General features: G+C 41.0%; 1 protein-coding gene across 1 annotated transcript in view; it reads right to left on the bottom strand.

Moving 5' to 3' along the window:
• Positions 1 to 16,879, bottom strand: part of NCK2 (NCK adaptor protein 2) — an 82,961-nt gene that overhangs the window by 13,377 nt on the left and 52,705 nt on the right. Inside the window, exon 3 of the mRNA XM_027445279.3 lies at positions 15,634 to 15,875. Coding sequence (XP_027301080.1) covers positions 15,634 to 15,859 — 226 coding nt within the window. The 5' untranslated portion in view covers positions 15,860 to 15,875. The remainder of the gene's footprint in view (positions 1 to 15,633; positions 15,876 to 16,879) is intronic.

The raw sequence follows: 16,879 nt of genomic DNA, 5'->3' as shown, positions 1-16,879 counted from the left end.
AATCTTTCTTCTCTCTACAGAAGGATCAAGCCATCTGGCCCCAACACACCTTGGGAGACCCAGACGTGTGCCTCCCACCTCACCTACCCTCTTTCCTTTCCTCTCTGTCACAGCTTTACAGAGCAGGCTGTTTTCTGAGCGGCAGCACGGAGGAAGACCTCCTTCCTTTGAATTTGCTTCCTGTCTCCCCTGCCTCATTGGGAAAGCCCAACTTTGCACCCTTTCACTACCAGCTTGTCCCTGCTGTGGCACCTTGGGGTCCTGCAGCCCTATCATGAACTTCACAAAAGGGGAATTTCCTCCCCATCACCTCTCAGACCCAGCGCTGTGGCACTGTCAATTCCCCAACCCTCATCTGCTGCCCCTGGCCACACAACATGCCTTTGGCTTTGCTGACTGGCAGACAGTCAGTAGAGATGCTCCTTACCTGATCAGTCCAGCCTAGAAACCAAAAAGAGGATATTTCTTTCCTCCTCCTGCCTCCAGTGAAGGCACTAAAGCAAGGCTGCTTGGCTACACGCTGTTCTGAAAACTGCTGCTTAGGGTAAAAGGTTGAACTGGCTTAAAATTGCATCCTACTTTACCAAATGTACACACAACGCTTGTATACTAGTGGCAGAAAAAAAGCCCTTTCTGAAAACTTCTATTCCACTTGCTAATCGTGGTTTATATTACTCACTGTCTTTGCCAGACAAACGCCCATTTACAACGCAGATCTATTTGCTTCATTTCAGTAAGAGTTATTTGCAAAGGCTTTTCATGCTCCTGCACGCTGCCGCCTTTGCCTGAAAGTGATGAGCAGCCACGTTCTGCATCGTAACTGCTTCTCCTTGTCCCCAGAGGTGAAAAGCCCAGATTCACTGATGTGGCTGCGTAATGCATCTCCGCTGGCTTATCAATACTTCCATTTATTTTATTGAGTTCTCTTGAAGAACAACGTGCGCTGCACACTGGAGGTATTTGCAGTCAAATTGCCCAGCATCCCAGTCTTGGGGTGCCAAGACTGCTCCCTAAGTTTTACTACGGCTCTCATCTAGCTTAACTTTAAATAGACCAAATACAGCTGCATTTCTTTTCCAAAGGAATTTGAAGGCTGTTTCATACCGCAGATACCGACTTATCCATTCCTCCCATCTTATGTGTATCAAGCCAGACAGCTCCCAAAGCCCATTTCTGAAACATATTTGGCTAGTGAAACTAGTGTCATATGAATTCTTACAACCTATTCTTTCTAAAACATTCTCTGACTTTAATACATAAAGCACAGACAAAAATATATTCTGTGGCTTACTGTATACCAAATCAACTTATCAACTTTACAGTACAGAAAAGAAAAAAAAAGACGACCTTGAATAAAAAAAGCTGTAACAGAGAAAAACTGTATTGCTTTGAGAAGTCATCAAGGCAATGCTAAACCGTTTCCTAACCAGAATTTCTCAATCGAGAACTCATTGAAAGAGACCATGCCACTAAATATGCTACGTATGATTACTTAAGAAACTGCCAAAAACTTATTATTAAAATATCAAGAACAATTAAAGACATTTTTTTTCCATTGGCCTCCCCCGTTCCTCAAGTGAGTGAACTTTAAACTCTTAAAAACACTGCAACAACAACAGAAGTGCCTCAAAACAACAGAGTTCTTGGAAATGACTTCCTCTTTAAGCGACTAGATTTCTACTAAATGGTGTCCTTCAGATATCCTGTACCAGTCACAAGGAATGGCTGAGGCTGTCAGGGCCCTCTGGAGGCCACCAGGCCCCAGCCCTGCCCCAGCAGGGCCACCCAGCGCCGGCTGCCCAGGCCCATCTCCAGGCGGCTTTGGAGGGCCTCCAAGGAGGAGACCCCACAGCCTCTCTGGGCAGCCTGTGCCAGGGCTCCTCACCCAAAGAGACTTCTGTAACCAGGTTAGTAACCCAAATCAACACATTATGCAAGGCTCTGTCAAAAACTGGCCTGATTGTAGTGAGATAACACAACCCCCCCAATCTTGATGCATCAGCCAAACACCGAAATCTTCTTCGGTTCTCCACTGTCGCCAGTCCTGGTCTTGGGACTTGAGCCTTGTGGTCTGCAGGGCTGGGTGACTCAGTGATTTCATGTGATTAGAGCTATTGCCCAACTTCCCAATTTGGGCTCGGTGACAACGCCTTTCAGAAAGATGCTTCATTTCAACACTGCTGGTCAATAACAAAAGGACTAACGCATGAAAAGGAAAGTATGAAAAGAGATGGGAAAACAATGATGTCTTCAACTACTGCCTTAAATCTTACCCACTCCACCACAACTCATGCAAAACTCAGATTTTAAACATCAATGATGATTTAAAATATATTTATGGGGAAAAAATATAATTTAAATAAAAGGATCTCCCACTGGAGTTGCAAATAATAACTGAAATTTCTTTATATCACTGGTAATTTTCTGAATTAAAAAAGTAAACTTTCTTGCAAATTTTTTCATACATCTTTTAATACATTTCAATTTGTGTGCTCTCCTTTTAGAATAAAAGGCTTTAAACAGTACTATTTGCTTTACAGTTCAAAATTCAGCACAGAAACCATCACAAAAAACATGAGCAGAGTACTACTTTTTCATGAAACTATTTTCATTTTAATCTGATTTTTTTTTTTAAATATTATTTTTCGTCTTGAAAGTAAACCCATTATAAATCAAATTGAAACCAGGCACTCCAGAGCTGAACAATGTAGTGTTACATAATCTATTAAGACAACTTATATTTATGTTCAAGCAAAACATGTTTGAGGCTGAAAAACTTAAGGAAGCCAAATGAGCTAGCAGAAATCCTGGTATAAATACCTAGAGCAAGAGCTCATTTAAATCCTTAATAGCAACAGTAATCTCTGAACGAGTTAGTGAAATATTGTTTGGGAAAACATTTCCATCGATTTCAGTGACTTACATAAAAAGTTAAGAAATTAATTTCAGCTGAAATGGAAATAAAGTTTTCTTTCCCCCAAACATAAAACCATATATACAGAACAGATCTTCTACTTCTAAAATCCTATAAGGCAGGGCAACCAGAGATTCCCGTGCAATTTTCTAATTATTTCTTTGGCGTTAGATGCAGCAGGAATGAGCAAGTTCGTCAAAAAACACATTTATTTAATCAGCATTTTAGCTAATTTTAAAGGTACTTAAAATCAAGATTTTTTTTTTTTTTTTTTTTTTTGCATTTAAACAGAATTGCAATTCTGTGTGGCTTCACACACACGGAGCTAAAACAATTCCCCCTTTCTGTTTACCAAATAAGTTATTCATTTCCTTTGACTACGGCTCTGAATAAGTGCATATTAATGCATACAGCTAATAATTATGCAAAATGTACAGTGCCTTTCTTAAACAAAACCCGAATTATTTCAAGAAAGAAGTAATTAACTTTTCAGGACAATTCTTCAGAAATACATAAACCAATTTAATGTAACTGCTTAAATGAACTCAGCCACTACAGAGGTAAATATATAACTCTTTGACAGCCGGAACGTGCAGATCACACGTTCCTGGAGCTTTATACTAGTGGTTATTATCTTTAAAACTGTAAATTAACTTTGCTTCATTATTAAAAAGGCATTCGGTAGACTGAAGTTTCTTACATTGAAGGGGAAGAAAAAAGTTTCTGCACATGTCCAATCTGCAACCTCCCACCTTCTTCTCCCCCTCCAGCTCCTGAAGCAACGCTCGAAGGCCAAGTGTCCATACGGGACAGGCGGTATTTCAGATGATCTCCATCAACAGCATACTTTTAAAAGGAATTCACTGCTGTAAATTCCCTCCCACAAATCTTCAGCTGAATTTGTGCTACAGAAACGAAGTCTCACAGCTCTAGTAACGATTTTTTTTTTTCTGTGCTCTTTAAGAAGCTCAATATCAAGAAAAGTCTCGCTAGGACAAATCAGAAAATGGAAACTCTTCTTTAAATGTCAGCGCCAAGTTCTGACATTTCTACAGCCCGGCTGCTTTATTGCTGGCTGCCCACCCCCACCCTCCCCTCCAAATACAGGAAGAGGCATTGTCAAAGTTTCCCACATATCAAACGCTGTGTGCTACGGAGCTTTCCACGAGAAATCAACCCGACAACTGCATGAAAAACAACTACTTTAATTCTTTTCGTTTAGGTTAAAAGGCTTCCATCAACGGCCTCGTGTCTGTTCTTACTCCAGTGCAGAAGTGGAGTGGATTAAGTCTTACTGGGGAAACTCGAAAGGGCCTTGGGATCTTAAATTCCCTGTGGAACCAAAAAAAGGCACATAAAATGAATGGGCTTTGTCAAAGTCACCAATGTCTGTGGTTCCCATTTCTGCCTACGAACTCAAAGACAGCCTACTTTAAAACAGAGTCTTCGCTTTCCAATAGGATCGTTTTAAAATGTTTCCACCTCCTTTGTAATCTGATTGAGGGTGCCCCACTGGTTTTTGTAGGATGCCCTGATAAGAAAAAAATAACCAGGACTACCTTAACCCTATAATTCTAAGAATAGGTGAAGAGAAAAGGATTTGTAAGGTATGGGAAGAAGGCACGGTAGCCCCATAGGGCTTCCAAGCACCTTCTCTTCCCTTGATGTAGAGAATGAGAGCTGCAGATTTGTCTCTCCTTCACAAATATTCACTGAATATTGACAGACCTCCCTCCAAAACCAACAAAAACAAGTATGCAGGAGGTGCTCCAGTGTGTCTACCCCAATACATGTGCCTATCCCTCAGTATATATCTTTTATATATATTAATATATATGTATTAAAATAAAATAGATTAAAATAGATTGCATTTCCCATCTGCCTCCACCATTTAATGTAAAAATGATTTGCATTCAGATAGCTCACATTTATTAGATGAAGTAGAAGCGGATACAAATGAAATAGCTCTGGATACAAATCCAACTTGCTACCATGAACACACACAATCTTTCTTTATTTTTTAAAATAGTACTGTAAATAGAAAGGTATTTGCTAAAGGTGTACAAATAGCCTTAATGGGATGACCCTCCAGCTTGAAGGCTCTTGAAGACAACTGAGAGGGAATAATTATTTTTTGGATACAGGTGAATATAGTATTAATGTGGTACTTTCACTATTGTTAGCTCAACTTTGTTCCCAATTCTACATGTGAAAATGGAAGGCTTAACAGGTGTTACAGATACAGATTGAAGTTTGGATCATCAAGCCCAAATCTAGTAAGATAAATTACAAGATACTCATCATACAGCTCCTCAGCCCAAAAAAAAAAAAAAAAAAAAAAAAGTTTGGAGATGATGATGCAAACACGGACTGAATAAGAGGAAACTCTCAGCATCAAGCAGCATAAGGTAGCCCATCGTGAAGCTGCCACGATCAGCAAGTCTTCCTGTTAAGAATGTTTTAGTCCATCTGGCCCATACCCAACACCTGAGGGTGCAAGAATCAAAACCAAGCATGATGTAAATCCGCAGCACTTTACAAGAAGGTCAGACTGACAATGCTATAATAAACTAAGATTTGCAAGCACTAAGTAGCAATGTACAAGAAAATCCAAGGCGTTTTTTTCCTCTCTCCTTGGAAACCATTTAGGAGCATCTCACAGACAGTGCAATTTCATTCAAAGCCCCTTTTATGAAAGGAAAGCAAAGTAAATCCCACCTTTTCTTTACTAACTTCCTCTCTGAACATCAATGTCCGCAGCTTCGTTAATCAAGGGCTCTCAGGCTTCTTGCTACTACATATGCAAAACCTTCCTGTTACAGAGGGAGAAGTCACAGGGCAAAATGGCTCACTTACCAAAACAGCCCATCTCCTCCTCCGTATTTTCCTATGAATGGCATTTTTCCCCTATATGAGAATATGTTTTCTTTCTTTTTTTTTTTTTTCCCCCATCCATTTAAAAGGTTCCAAAGATTGCTAAACAGGATTGACAGCAATGACTATATGTAGTTTATATGGTCTGTAGCCAAAGTCCTAAGTAATTTTTCTGTATCAAGCTTCTGCAACAAGTCCTCACCTAGCAGGAACAGTACCCTGAACACCCAGTAGTCAAAGCCAACGCTCATCCACATTAAGAGCTGTGTCTGCCTGAATCTGGTTGTGATGTGGACACCAACTAAAAATACACTAAAAATACTTGTAAGCAAACAGTCGTATTTAATGTTGAAGTGACTTTTAAGGAGAGCCATCCTGGTCACTAGAAATCCTACTTCTCAAAACAAGAGGTGCATACCAGGTTTTTCATCTGCTGTATTCTTGCACACGTAGCTTGAATTTAGATTGTTGCTCAATGGCACACTCCACAGCACAAAACATCTCTGAGACTCCGGAAAAGGAAGGAAATCTTCTCTTGTACGTGCTAAGACAAAACCCAATTGCTTTTTGGCATGAGTGCTAGTTTAGAAACTTTGTGCAGCATGAAAGTACATCAGTGGATGGGCACCTATTGTCCAAGTCTTCCAAAAAAAAAAATCCAAGGGACAGAGACCTGTGGAACCTGAGTGGGCCCGTGCACAGAAAAAGAAAAACTGATGCTCTGAGAGCTCCTGGAAGATGTAATGTAACGCAGCCTGAGGCCTCAAGAAAAGGAAAAGAAAAATCACCAAAGAGATCCAATAATACTGAAAGAATGACTTGAGGATTCACGCTGGAGGAAATACTTGTATCTGAATCAGAGGAAATCCTCCCGTGATGCTACAAAAACATGAAGAGCAGCCACTGCCCCAGCGAGAGAGAAAAATAGCTCACCCTTTGAGTCAGTGGCGTGCGCTGGGAAGTGGTGATCCTGAGAGTGCTCCTCATGCACCTCGCACACACGGGGCTTGTGTCAGCCACGGCCCCTCGGGCTGCACAGGGGTCACAGCTCCGCATGGCAAACCAGGGACTGCCTGGGATGCCTCTGCTCCACGGGGAGCCACGAGCTGGGGTCTCACTTTGGGGCTTGCTACAAGGCCAAAGGCAAACAGGTGTTGAAACCTAAGAGGCTCGAAGAGGCACCAGCAAGGCCCTCGCACTGTGAGAGTTTAGGGCAGCGACAGCGCCGAAGAAGCCACCACAGGGTGCTCAGCCGAGCTGTGCTCCAGATGCCAGCTAACGCTGGAGCTCAGGGGCACTGCAACAAGTGGCAGGCTCAGCTTCTGCTGCTACCACCTCCAACTTCACACCTCGCATCAGATAAAGGGCCTCCTGCACGCATCCGGCGTGAGGAGCAGCAGTGCTCTGTGCCTTCAGTTCTGCCAGTTACCTGCTTGCTTTACTTTCAAGTCTTTTGGTTGCAGGTAACAAAAAAGTGTCACTTTTGGTGGTTTTTCCCCAGTAGCCTGCTCTGGAGTTTCAGGGGTTTTTCCTCCTTAGCACACGGTCTTTTAGAAATTATAACCTGGTATTTTTTGAGAAAGTCTGGGTTTAGTTCCACACAACATGGACTTCAGTTTGTTTAGTGCTATTTTTACTGGACATAGTTTACTTGGCATAAAAGTTATATGATTTTTTTTTTTTTTTTTACAGGCATACAGTATGTCCTTACCCATGAATTTTTAATTTTCTTTTGCATTCTAGCACACAATGAATACATTCTCCTGCCATTACGTATATACCAAGCACTGAGACAGCAGACCTACCATGTCAGCAGTATCCTCTTGTATCATGGCCCGTGGACAGAGCTACTGCTGTTCATTGTCTCCAGGCCTTCGAAGGTCATCAATGGACTAAAAATAGCTGTTTAAGGCAAACTTAGGCTTTGATGATGATCATGAGGCACACGTATTTCCAGCACATCATCTGCTACCACTAGTGGTATCAGCACCGCTAGCTCCTAACCCTGCATGCTACAGATGGGGATGGAAGAGCCGTATTCCCAGCGTTGTGAAGTCATTGCAAGCGACTCCCATTTCTCCCTTCTTGGCATCCAATGGTTTATTATTGTTGTGAATATAGAAAAAAAAATGCAATTGTTCCAGCTTCCTCTTTAAAAGCACTAAAGACACCACACCTAGCCAGTCTCCATCTGCTTTTGCCACCACCACCACATCACGTTCCTCAATTTCATCACCAGGGGAGTTAGTACTTTTGCCAACTCACAAACCAGCACACTTATTTTGAGTAATGCAACTACAAAGCAGGATGTGGTGCAGCAGCAGAAGTGCTTCTGTTAAGGAAACGCAGCTATGGAATAAGCGACTTTAACCCACACGTTCAAGGAAGCTTAGCAAGAACTTGTACTGCATATGAAAACCTCCACTGCTGCTTTTCTCTAAATCTGAGCCTAAATTCCTGTACAGCCGTTGCTTAGCAGTGCCAATACACACTGATTTACATAGTCCTCCCAGAGACACAACAACACACCACTATTGCCACTGTATGCCTACATTTTCTGACAAACCAGAAAGCTTAGAAGCATTATCAAGTGATATAAGAAAAATACTTCCTGTTGTTTTCCTACAGGAGGATTTTACTGCTAATTCCACCTAGAAATTCCATAGAAATCCTGGAATCGTTTAGGTTGGAAAAGACCCTTAGGATCATCAGGTCCAACCATCCACCTAGCTACCAAGTCCACCTCTAACCCACATCCTTAAGCACCTGATGAACATGTCTCTTAAATACCTCCAAGGATGGCAACTCCACCACCTCCCCGGGCAGCCCGTTCCAGTACTTGACCACCCTCTCCAGGAAAAAAATCTTCTGAATACCAAATCTCAACCTCCCCTGGAACAACTTGAGACTATTTTGTCAAATAAAAATTTTAACAGACTGGCCTCGGTACCGAGCCCTGGGGAACAGCACTTGTGACTGGCTGCCAACTGGACTGCACTTCATTCACAGCGACCTCTGAGCCCGGCCATCCAGCCAGCTTCTTCCCCAGCACGCCGCACATCCGTCCGAGCCATGAGCAGCCGGTTTCTCCAGGAGAAGGCTGTGGGAAACAGCATCGCATGCTTGGCTAAACAAAAGACTTCCTATCATTCTTTCTTTGAAATCTTTATAGATGACTAATAACTTGACAACCAGCTCCGTTCTGCAGAGAAGATCAGAATGTTGTTTTGATTTAAAGGATCAGATTTATTAAATGCCTGCTCTTGAGTGGAAAGACTACCACTTCTTACACGACTGCAACAAGGAAGTCCAACAGCACTGGGAGCTCAGTTCTAAAGAGAATAAAATAACTCATGTTTGGCTTATAAGGCAGGGCTGTTTTTATTAAAACGAGCTCTGCAAGGTTTAAGAGACCGTGATGTACACAAATGAATTTATTATACAATAAGAATGTGTTTATTCTTACACTCATCATTTTTTTTATTCTGTAGTAAATTTTACCAGAAGGTGTCCAGAAAATATTGGAATTGAAAACAGCTTATTAAGAACTAATAAAAGTATTTTCAAAGCAGTACTTGACCATCCTGTCATATTGCTAATTTAATGTATTTTCCATGATACTACAGCTAATAGCGCTATGGCAGTTTGTAGATAAATGACCACAAATTTATCAAGCTAAGTTTATGGAAGACAATTTATAGCCAGGCGCGTGACAGAAATACTGCATGCATTTCTCACGATTACAGTTTCTAAAATAATGTTGAAAAAGTGGAAAATGTTCAGGTAAGAAACACAACAGGGAAAAGTCAAGCAAGCGAATTTCACCAATGAAATACTTAAGTTGTTATCTAATTTCAGGACTCAATAAAAGATTCAGGAGTGATTTGACGAATGTCGGAATACAGCCTTGAACAAAGAAGAGCTTTCTGTTAGTAGATAGCTCTTAAATCCAGGGGAAGGAGTTATGGAGAGTGACAGCCAAATGGAAGCTGGAACAAATCAGGTAAGGCAACAATTTTTTACATGAAGTTTAACTACAGATGGAGGAGCTGTTTTCTGAAACCAGAAACTGAGTCAAGAAGGGTCAAACTTTGAGAGGTATTTTGGCTAAAACATAGCAGCGTAACTGGGAATAATCAAATAGGAAAAGAAAAAAATAATCTTGGGCATGTGCTGGTTGAAAAAACCTTCAGCTGCTGCTGGCATCTGTCAGAATCTGGGTAGAAAAGAAAAAAAGAAGGGAATAACATGCCAGAATTACCCAAGTTTGGCCACTGAGAGTTCATTTTTTCCCTGTTTGTTTGTTTTTTAAATCCTCAAAGCCAAAACAAGAAATAAAGACTGACCCCCACACAAGTTAAAAGCTGATGACATATTCGTGGAATTAAGATTTCATGGCAATGGTTTAGCTTTGAGTTGAAATATTTGTACTAAAAAAAGGAAGTACGCCAAGCCTCTTAATCAACAGTGCTTTCCAGTGTTAAAGAAAGCAATGCATTAGAAATGACCTATTCTGTATTTCTTCATTTTACTAAAAAAGAGGTCTTTTAAAGAAAAAAAAAAACAAACCACCTCTCCTGACAGTTTCCAGAAAGGCTGCATTAATTTGCCCTCATATAGGAAAATGTTAAGAATACGTGTGGAAAAAAAAGCTTTTTATATAATTACATAAAGGAAAACAATTTGGGGAGGGGAGAGGTGCAAACCCAACGATTTCTAGAAGTGATGATGTATAAGCACTCGGGAACTGATGCACAGATCTCCAGACTGACATGGGTGCACAGCCCGGAGGTTGACAAACACAGGAAACCGTCCCGTACACTCCCAACACGCTGAAATAACGCACACGGAACGGTGATGCAAGGACGGACTCTTTGCTGTGCTTTGCATCTCATCTGGCAATTCTTACTTTCCATGTGAAACATCCGGCATCCTGAGCCAACTGAATCAAAAACAGTTACTGAAACGTTCTGCTGACACACATAAGCTGAGAAAAGAAGAAATTTGAGGAGTCTCTCAACTTGAACACTTCCATCACATCTTAACAAGATGACTTACTTGCCCTTCATTATCTATACTCTTCCCCAGCATGTCTCTATTGTTCCTACGCATACCACGTACATTTGTCCTGAAACATTGATGTCCAATCTCTCTGCCTTTTAATAAACCTTTGTTTTCTTTCGTTGGGCATCTGTTAAAACAAAACATTAAGAACACCACCAAAAAAAAAGTCTAAGTTCTTTTGCTTTTTAATGTGACTGCTTATTAAAGGAAGCAAGGTGAGACACCTTTAGAAACTACCAGCATACTGTACTGGTTGTGCAGCAAAAGCAATGGACAGGAAATCACAGATTCACATGAAACACTGGCACAGTGCTTCCTGACCCCCCTCATCACTCACTTTTGGCAGGCTGCTGTCAAGAGGAGCTGTACTGGTGCTAGGAAAATGAGCTGTAAATGCGTAAAAAAAAATACTGAAGTGGTTTTTTTTGCTTACACAAGCAAGTTCTTAAATATTTTTGCTTTCTTCAGGTACTGCTTTTATTCAGAATGACAGAGATGAACCAGGAGATGCAGATCACTGATGCCACAGAAAAGGGATCTTGTGGCTGTAGATTCGGAGAACTTGGAGACAACTCTGGGGCAGCACTGGCAAACACCCATTCGGATCTAACCAGAACCAGGATCCCTTCAAACTTTCCAACACATGGGAATAATTATTACAGAAGATCTCAGTTCAGAATGTTTGCTGAAGGTCTCTTGCTTAGTATGACTTAACTGAAATGTGTAAGAAATAAATACTTTACGCAATACTCCGCAAAATAAATACTGTACGAGGAAACTATTTTAAACTTTGTTATAATAAATGAAAATGAAATTTTAATCACAGGCCTGGAAGCTGGCTTTTGCCTAAAGAATAGTAATAATTACCAGATTTCATTCAATATGAGCAAACACAAGACTGTAATTTGACATGGCTAAATTGCCATTAACTTTCTACTTTCAGCATTACTCAGTTAAGACAGAGAAGGGAATGAGAAGTTAAATCATTTAAAATACTTAGTAGGTGGCCTATACTCTACATTTCCTTAATTAAATGGTCAGTTGTAGCTACGTGCTAGGAGAGTTCACTTGAGAAAGAGACTTAAGCATACAGAAGTAATATCAGATAGAAAAAAAAAGATGAAAAAAGACAACCATCAACATAAAAATTGCAAGTGTTGAAATCTCTTAAAGTCATTTTAGGAAGCTGAGAAGTTTGGGAAAATTTCCCTTATGTTGGGACTGAAAGAAGACAGAAAATAACAGAGTAAGCCCTTAGGAGGAGGAAAAAAAAAAGGTTACTGGTGCATAAAAGGCTCTTGTTTCGCAAAAGGAGTAGGATATCTTTTCAGAAATTACTGGGGGTCATGGGGGATATGAGGTGAGCTGGTTTTTCTGTCCAGAAGTAACTGATTTAACGAATGTATGCCAACAAGTGTTAATCAGCCTTTTAATGTGCATCCAATACATTTAAAAGAGCTGGCTCTGAAGGCGTTTTATTTGCTGCTATTCTTTTTGCAAGATGCTGGAGTACAAGGGAAGTTCCAGAAGACTACTACAGTGCTGAAAAAAGGGAGGTATTTTAAAACAGCAAGCTGCATGTCCCAGGTATGCATGCGCTCATTAACCTCCCCTGAAACCCACGCCGAACAGCAAAGCTGATGGGATTCAATTAATAAAGTGTTAAGGGTCTGAAAACCAATTAATGACAGTCAACAGTTTTAGGAAAATCAGTTTTTATCATCAAACATGCATGAGTTAAATCTATGATGAGATTAAATCTTTTTTCCTGATAAAGGCGATTGCATAGAGGTAATAAAACTTTCGTTGCGCACTTGGCTTTTCCTGTATGAGACACCGATGCATTAACTGGTGCCATAAACTTTCATCAGAACACACATTACACGGATTAAGAACTCTTTAGCTGATGCATCTTCAACAGCCAACTACGGAGGCTATTAATTAAACAGCCGTAGATCTTATGGGGTCTGTCACAATTTGAACTATGACTGGCGTTTTCTTATTTACTGACAACTGGGAAGTATAAATCAGCCACTGCTGGGGATAACTGTAAGACTGGCAAAGAGTTACAGGCAAACATATGAGGTGGCTGCCCCATCCCTGGAGGTGCTCAGGGCCAGGCTGGACGGGGCTTTGGGCAACCTGCTCTGGTGGGAGGTGTCCCTGCCCATGGCAGGGGGTTGGAATTAGATGATCTTTAAGGTCCCATCCAACCCAAACCCTTCTGTGGTTCTGTGCTGTACTGCACAAGGCACTGCATCACTTGTGTGATAACAGTGCTTTCATACACGCTGTGTTTAAATACAGAGCCACGCTCTAAATTAAGGATGAGGTAGGGAGAAGCAGATCTCCGGGGCACAACCACTTGCTGGATCGCCAGGACTGACACCCATGACCACTGTTCCCATCCGTGCTTGGTCAGTGGGTTTTTAAACGTGAATTTTCTTGTGATCTTAGGAGGGGCATTCAACATATTCCTCTAAGGAGAACCTGAGAATTTGTTTCCTTGGACTCAGCAAAACTTCCCAAAACTGCTTCACTAGATCAAACATTAGTCTTCAATTAAAAAAAAAGAAAAGAAAAGCACAAAAAAAGCACATTCTTGCTGCTCACTCAGAACAAAGGATCCTCTAAGGAAGGACACGCACTCTCCTCGTTCTGAATGGGAAATTAGTCCTTAGGCCTTGCCCGTCTTGCTGTACAGTAAGATTTACTGATGGACTTCAGCTCAGGAAAGGCAAAAAGAAAATTGTACAGATGTCTGGTACGTGGCACAGATTGAAGTTTCGTTATGCTAAGCAGTTCACTTTACTAAAACAATAAAGAAAGAAAACTCAAGCATCTGCATTTCTGTGTGTGAGGGGATGTCACGTTTAACGTGAGCCAATTTGTGGGCTACACATGGCTAAGGCAGTTTCTCACCATCACAGGATGTAGCACGAGAGCTGCTCTGCACTCCGTACACTTAGCAGGTACACGTGGTCACTCCAAATGAAAAACCCTGGCCTCTGTTATGGTTTTCTTTTGGCCTCTACTGAATAAACTTAACACACAGATAAAATTACAGGCACAGGAGGATCGGCAGACTGCAGTTGTGGTCCTTCAGAACTTCAAAGTCTGTGCTGAGGGTTAAAGACGTGACACGAGGGCAGGTTCAGACACGAAACCACCAAGGCTCTTTCTCACACCATCTTGTTGGTCACTGCCTTAACGCAACAAAGCGCCCTGCAGTGGGCACCTCCCTTAGGGTTAAAGTGGTAAACGTGACCGCATGCTAGGATGCTTCTGCGTTCCTTCACAGAAAAGAGAAGGAACCGAGGAACACATTGCTCTTGGGTATAAATAACAAATGCATTCATGTTCATCAGGTAAATGCTCTGCACATTTTACTCTAACACTTTGGTGCATTATCACAATGGAAATGCAACTGGTTCATAACATAACTTTCAGAAAATATATACACACACGTGTACACACACATATATATTTAAAGTAAGTCCATAGAAAGGAGCTTCAAATCCCACCTGGGATTTGGATTTCAACTAGTTAACTTCTGTTGGAGCTTATTATTCGTACAACTCTTCGTAGAGGCATAATCACATTTTCTGGTGTTTTAATGAATCTATCACAAGAAAAACTGCGGAAAGGTCTATTGTTTTAAATATTACCACTGTACATTTGGTGATAGCCTGCAACCCATTCTGTCCTCGATTTCCACATGCTTCATGGCAGCTCAGCAGTGGAAGACATGGTAAGGACAAAGTGACCAAGAAATCGAAGCTGTTGGACAACAACACTAACACTTGACACCCGAAGTAAACCTGCATGAGCTCTTGCCATGTTACTTTAAAGGTTTTAATGAACCTTTTCATTTTCTAAGAAGTCCAATCCAAACACTATTTTTCTACTAAAGAGCTGATACTTTCTACAGAAAAATGCAGCAGAATGAGTTTTCCCTACTCAAGAGTTTGCAGAACACAGGCAGAAATCCAAACACATGCAAAAACATCTCCAAAACACCTCTGGGTACATTGCTTTATTTATTACATCCTAAAACACCACTAGCAGGATTTTTGGCCTCTGTACGTAAAATAACCACTTATCACTGCGTTTAACTGTTAACAGCCCTATGCAAAGCCCTACAATTTTCAGTCACTAAAAAATCATTGCAAAACCAAGAAAAACTCATTTCACCTGACTTTCAAGTACATTTCTTCCAAATACACTCAACGTGTTTGAAAGGTATGTTATAACATAAGATGATACACTGTCAAGAAAAAAATATGTGCAAATATAAAACAGAGCACGTATTAAGAACTTGTAAGCAGAAGGATTGTCATCTCAGACCACAGAAGCAGAACCCCCTGACACTGTGCATGGCCACACTACATAACCCCATTCACGAAGTGATCTGGCTTTGCTCTGGTAGCTATGCTGAACAACCCATCTACACCCTTGTATTTCTGAGTGAGAGGACTTGGCGTGAGAGGAGAGGACTCTGCAGTTTGCATCTCAATGAAAACATTGATCTTCAGCCACCGAAAACATATGACCTCTAACAAACTGGAACAGAAGTAAAACATTATTCTTCTGGATGGGATGTGAGAAAACCAGTTACAGGCCACATCATTCTCCCCCACCCCACACACTCTCTCCTTCCTTCCCCCCTCAGTCATCCAATGTCACCTAAGAAAAAAAAGCATGTTAAAAATATTTGCACGCACATTGCCAATCTGAAGCTCAGCAAGCCTACTAAAATTCCAAAATATAAAAGGACTTACCCAATGTGTCTTTCAGATTTTTAACCAGAGAACCTTTCTTCAAGCTGTTTTTTCGCTCCACATAGTTTGATGGCACATATCCCGTTTTGTTGGCCGCGTTTCTTACCCTCCACCATGTCTTTGAATCATCTAATAGCCAAAGACGTTCATTTTTCTTGATGTCAAGTTCTTGGTCCTGCTGTGCAGTGTAATCCCACTTTGCAATAACAATAACTTCTTCTGTCATCTTTCATGGAGTCCTTCTGCAACAAAATAATGTAACATGTTTATCAATACATTACATCATGCAAGTCTTGCTCAAATTTTTCAAGTTCTTCTGAAATAGGCCAGAAAAGGGAAGGGAAAAACAAGAAAGCCACAGAGAGATAAAAATCTCAGAAGGGAACTCCTTTAAAAATAAGGAAAGTACCACTGACCTTTCTTGCTTTTTCTGCCACTGAAATATGACAACACCCTGATAAGGAAGTTTAGTCATAAGTTCTTTGCTGTATATGAAATATTATTCAGATACATATTAATATAGTGTAAGTTATAATCCCCATTCAGTTTTTGCAAATATAGTTATAAGACTATCCCAAACCTGGCATTTGAAGTCCTGATTTGAGAGAAAAATATAGCAGTATTTCAAAGATGTATTCCCTTCCACCCTAGTTTTCATACTTAATACACAAATCCTAGACTCACACTCATGCAGACATATTACTTAGAAGCTCTCTGCATTTAAAGTTATCCTTTTTTAGGTAGGAAGTTAGGAGTATTTCAGTATTCAATACACTGGGTAATGTATTTTAGTGGGGAAATCTCTGCCACCAAAAGGGTACTGTTGCAGTAAGCCTTTGTCCAACTCACCTCGTAAAGGCAGCACACGAGTGCCCTTTTAGGAGAAGCCTTTGCTTCTGCTTTGCTGCCAAGAGGAGCACTCACTGCGTTTTCCTGGACCTACTGCCATTTCTTCCCTACCCTAAACTTCTCCAGAGTGCCAGAGAAGCCCAAACAAGCAGTCTTTTTGACTTATCTGTTGCAAGAACTGTCTTTTCAGAAGCTATTTGTCAGCTGCATGCCTCCACATCTTCCTACACATCAGGAAATTGCCAGGAACAGAGCAGCTCCGTGACAATCAGCGAGCACGATAGCGAGCAAGGAAGAGAGGAGTCCCAGGCCAGTACCACCGACATGCCAGCACTTTATAATGCTGACCAAAACAGGGTTACTTTTATCCCCTAAATTAGAATCACAGAATCACTAG

This window comes from Anas platyrhynchos, chromosome 1 (assembly GCF_047663525.1).
Source record: "Anas platyrhynchos isolate ZD024472 breed Pekin duck chromosome 1, IASCAAS_PekinDuck_T2T, whole genome shotgun sequence".
Lineage (NCBI taxonomy): Eukaryota > Metazoa > Chordata > Aves > Anseriformes > Anatidae > Anas > Anas platyrhynchos.
The sequence above is the reverse complement of the archived record's forward strand: the minus strand, read 5'-3'. Positions and strand labels throughout refer to the sequence as shown.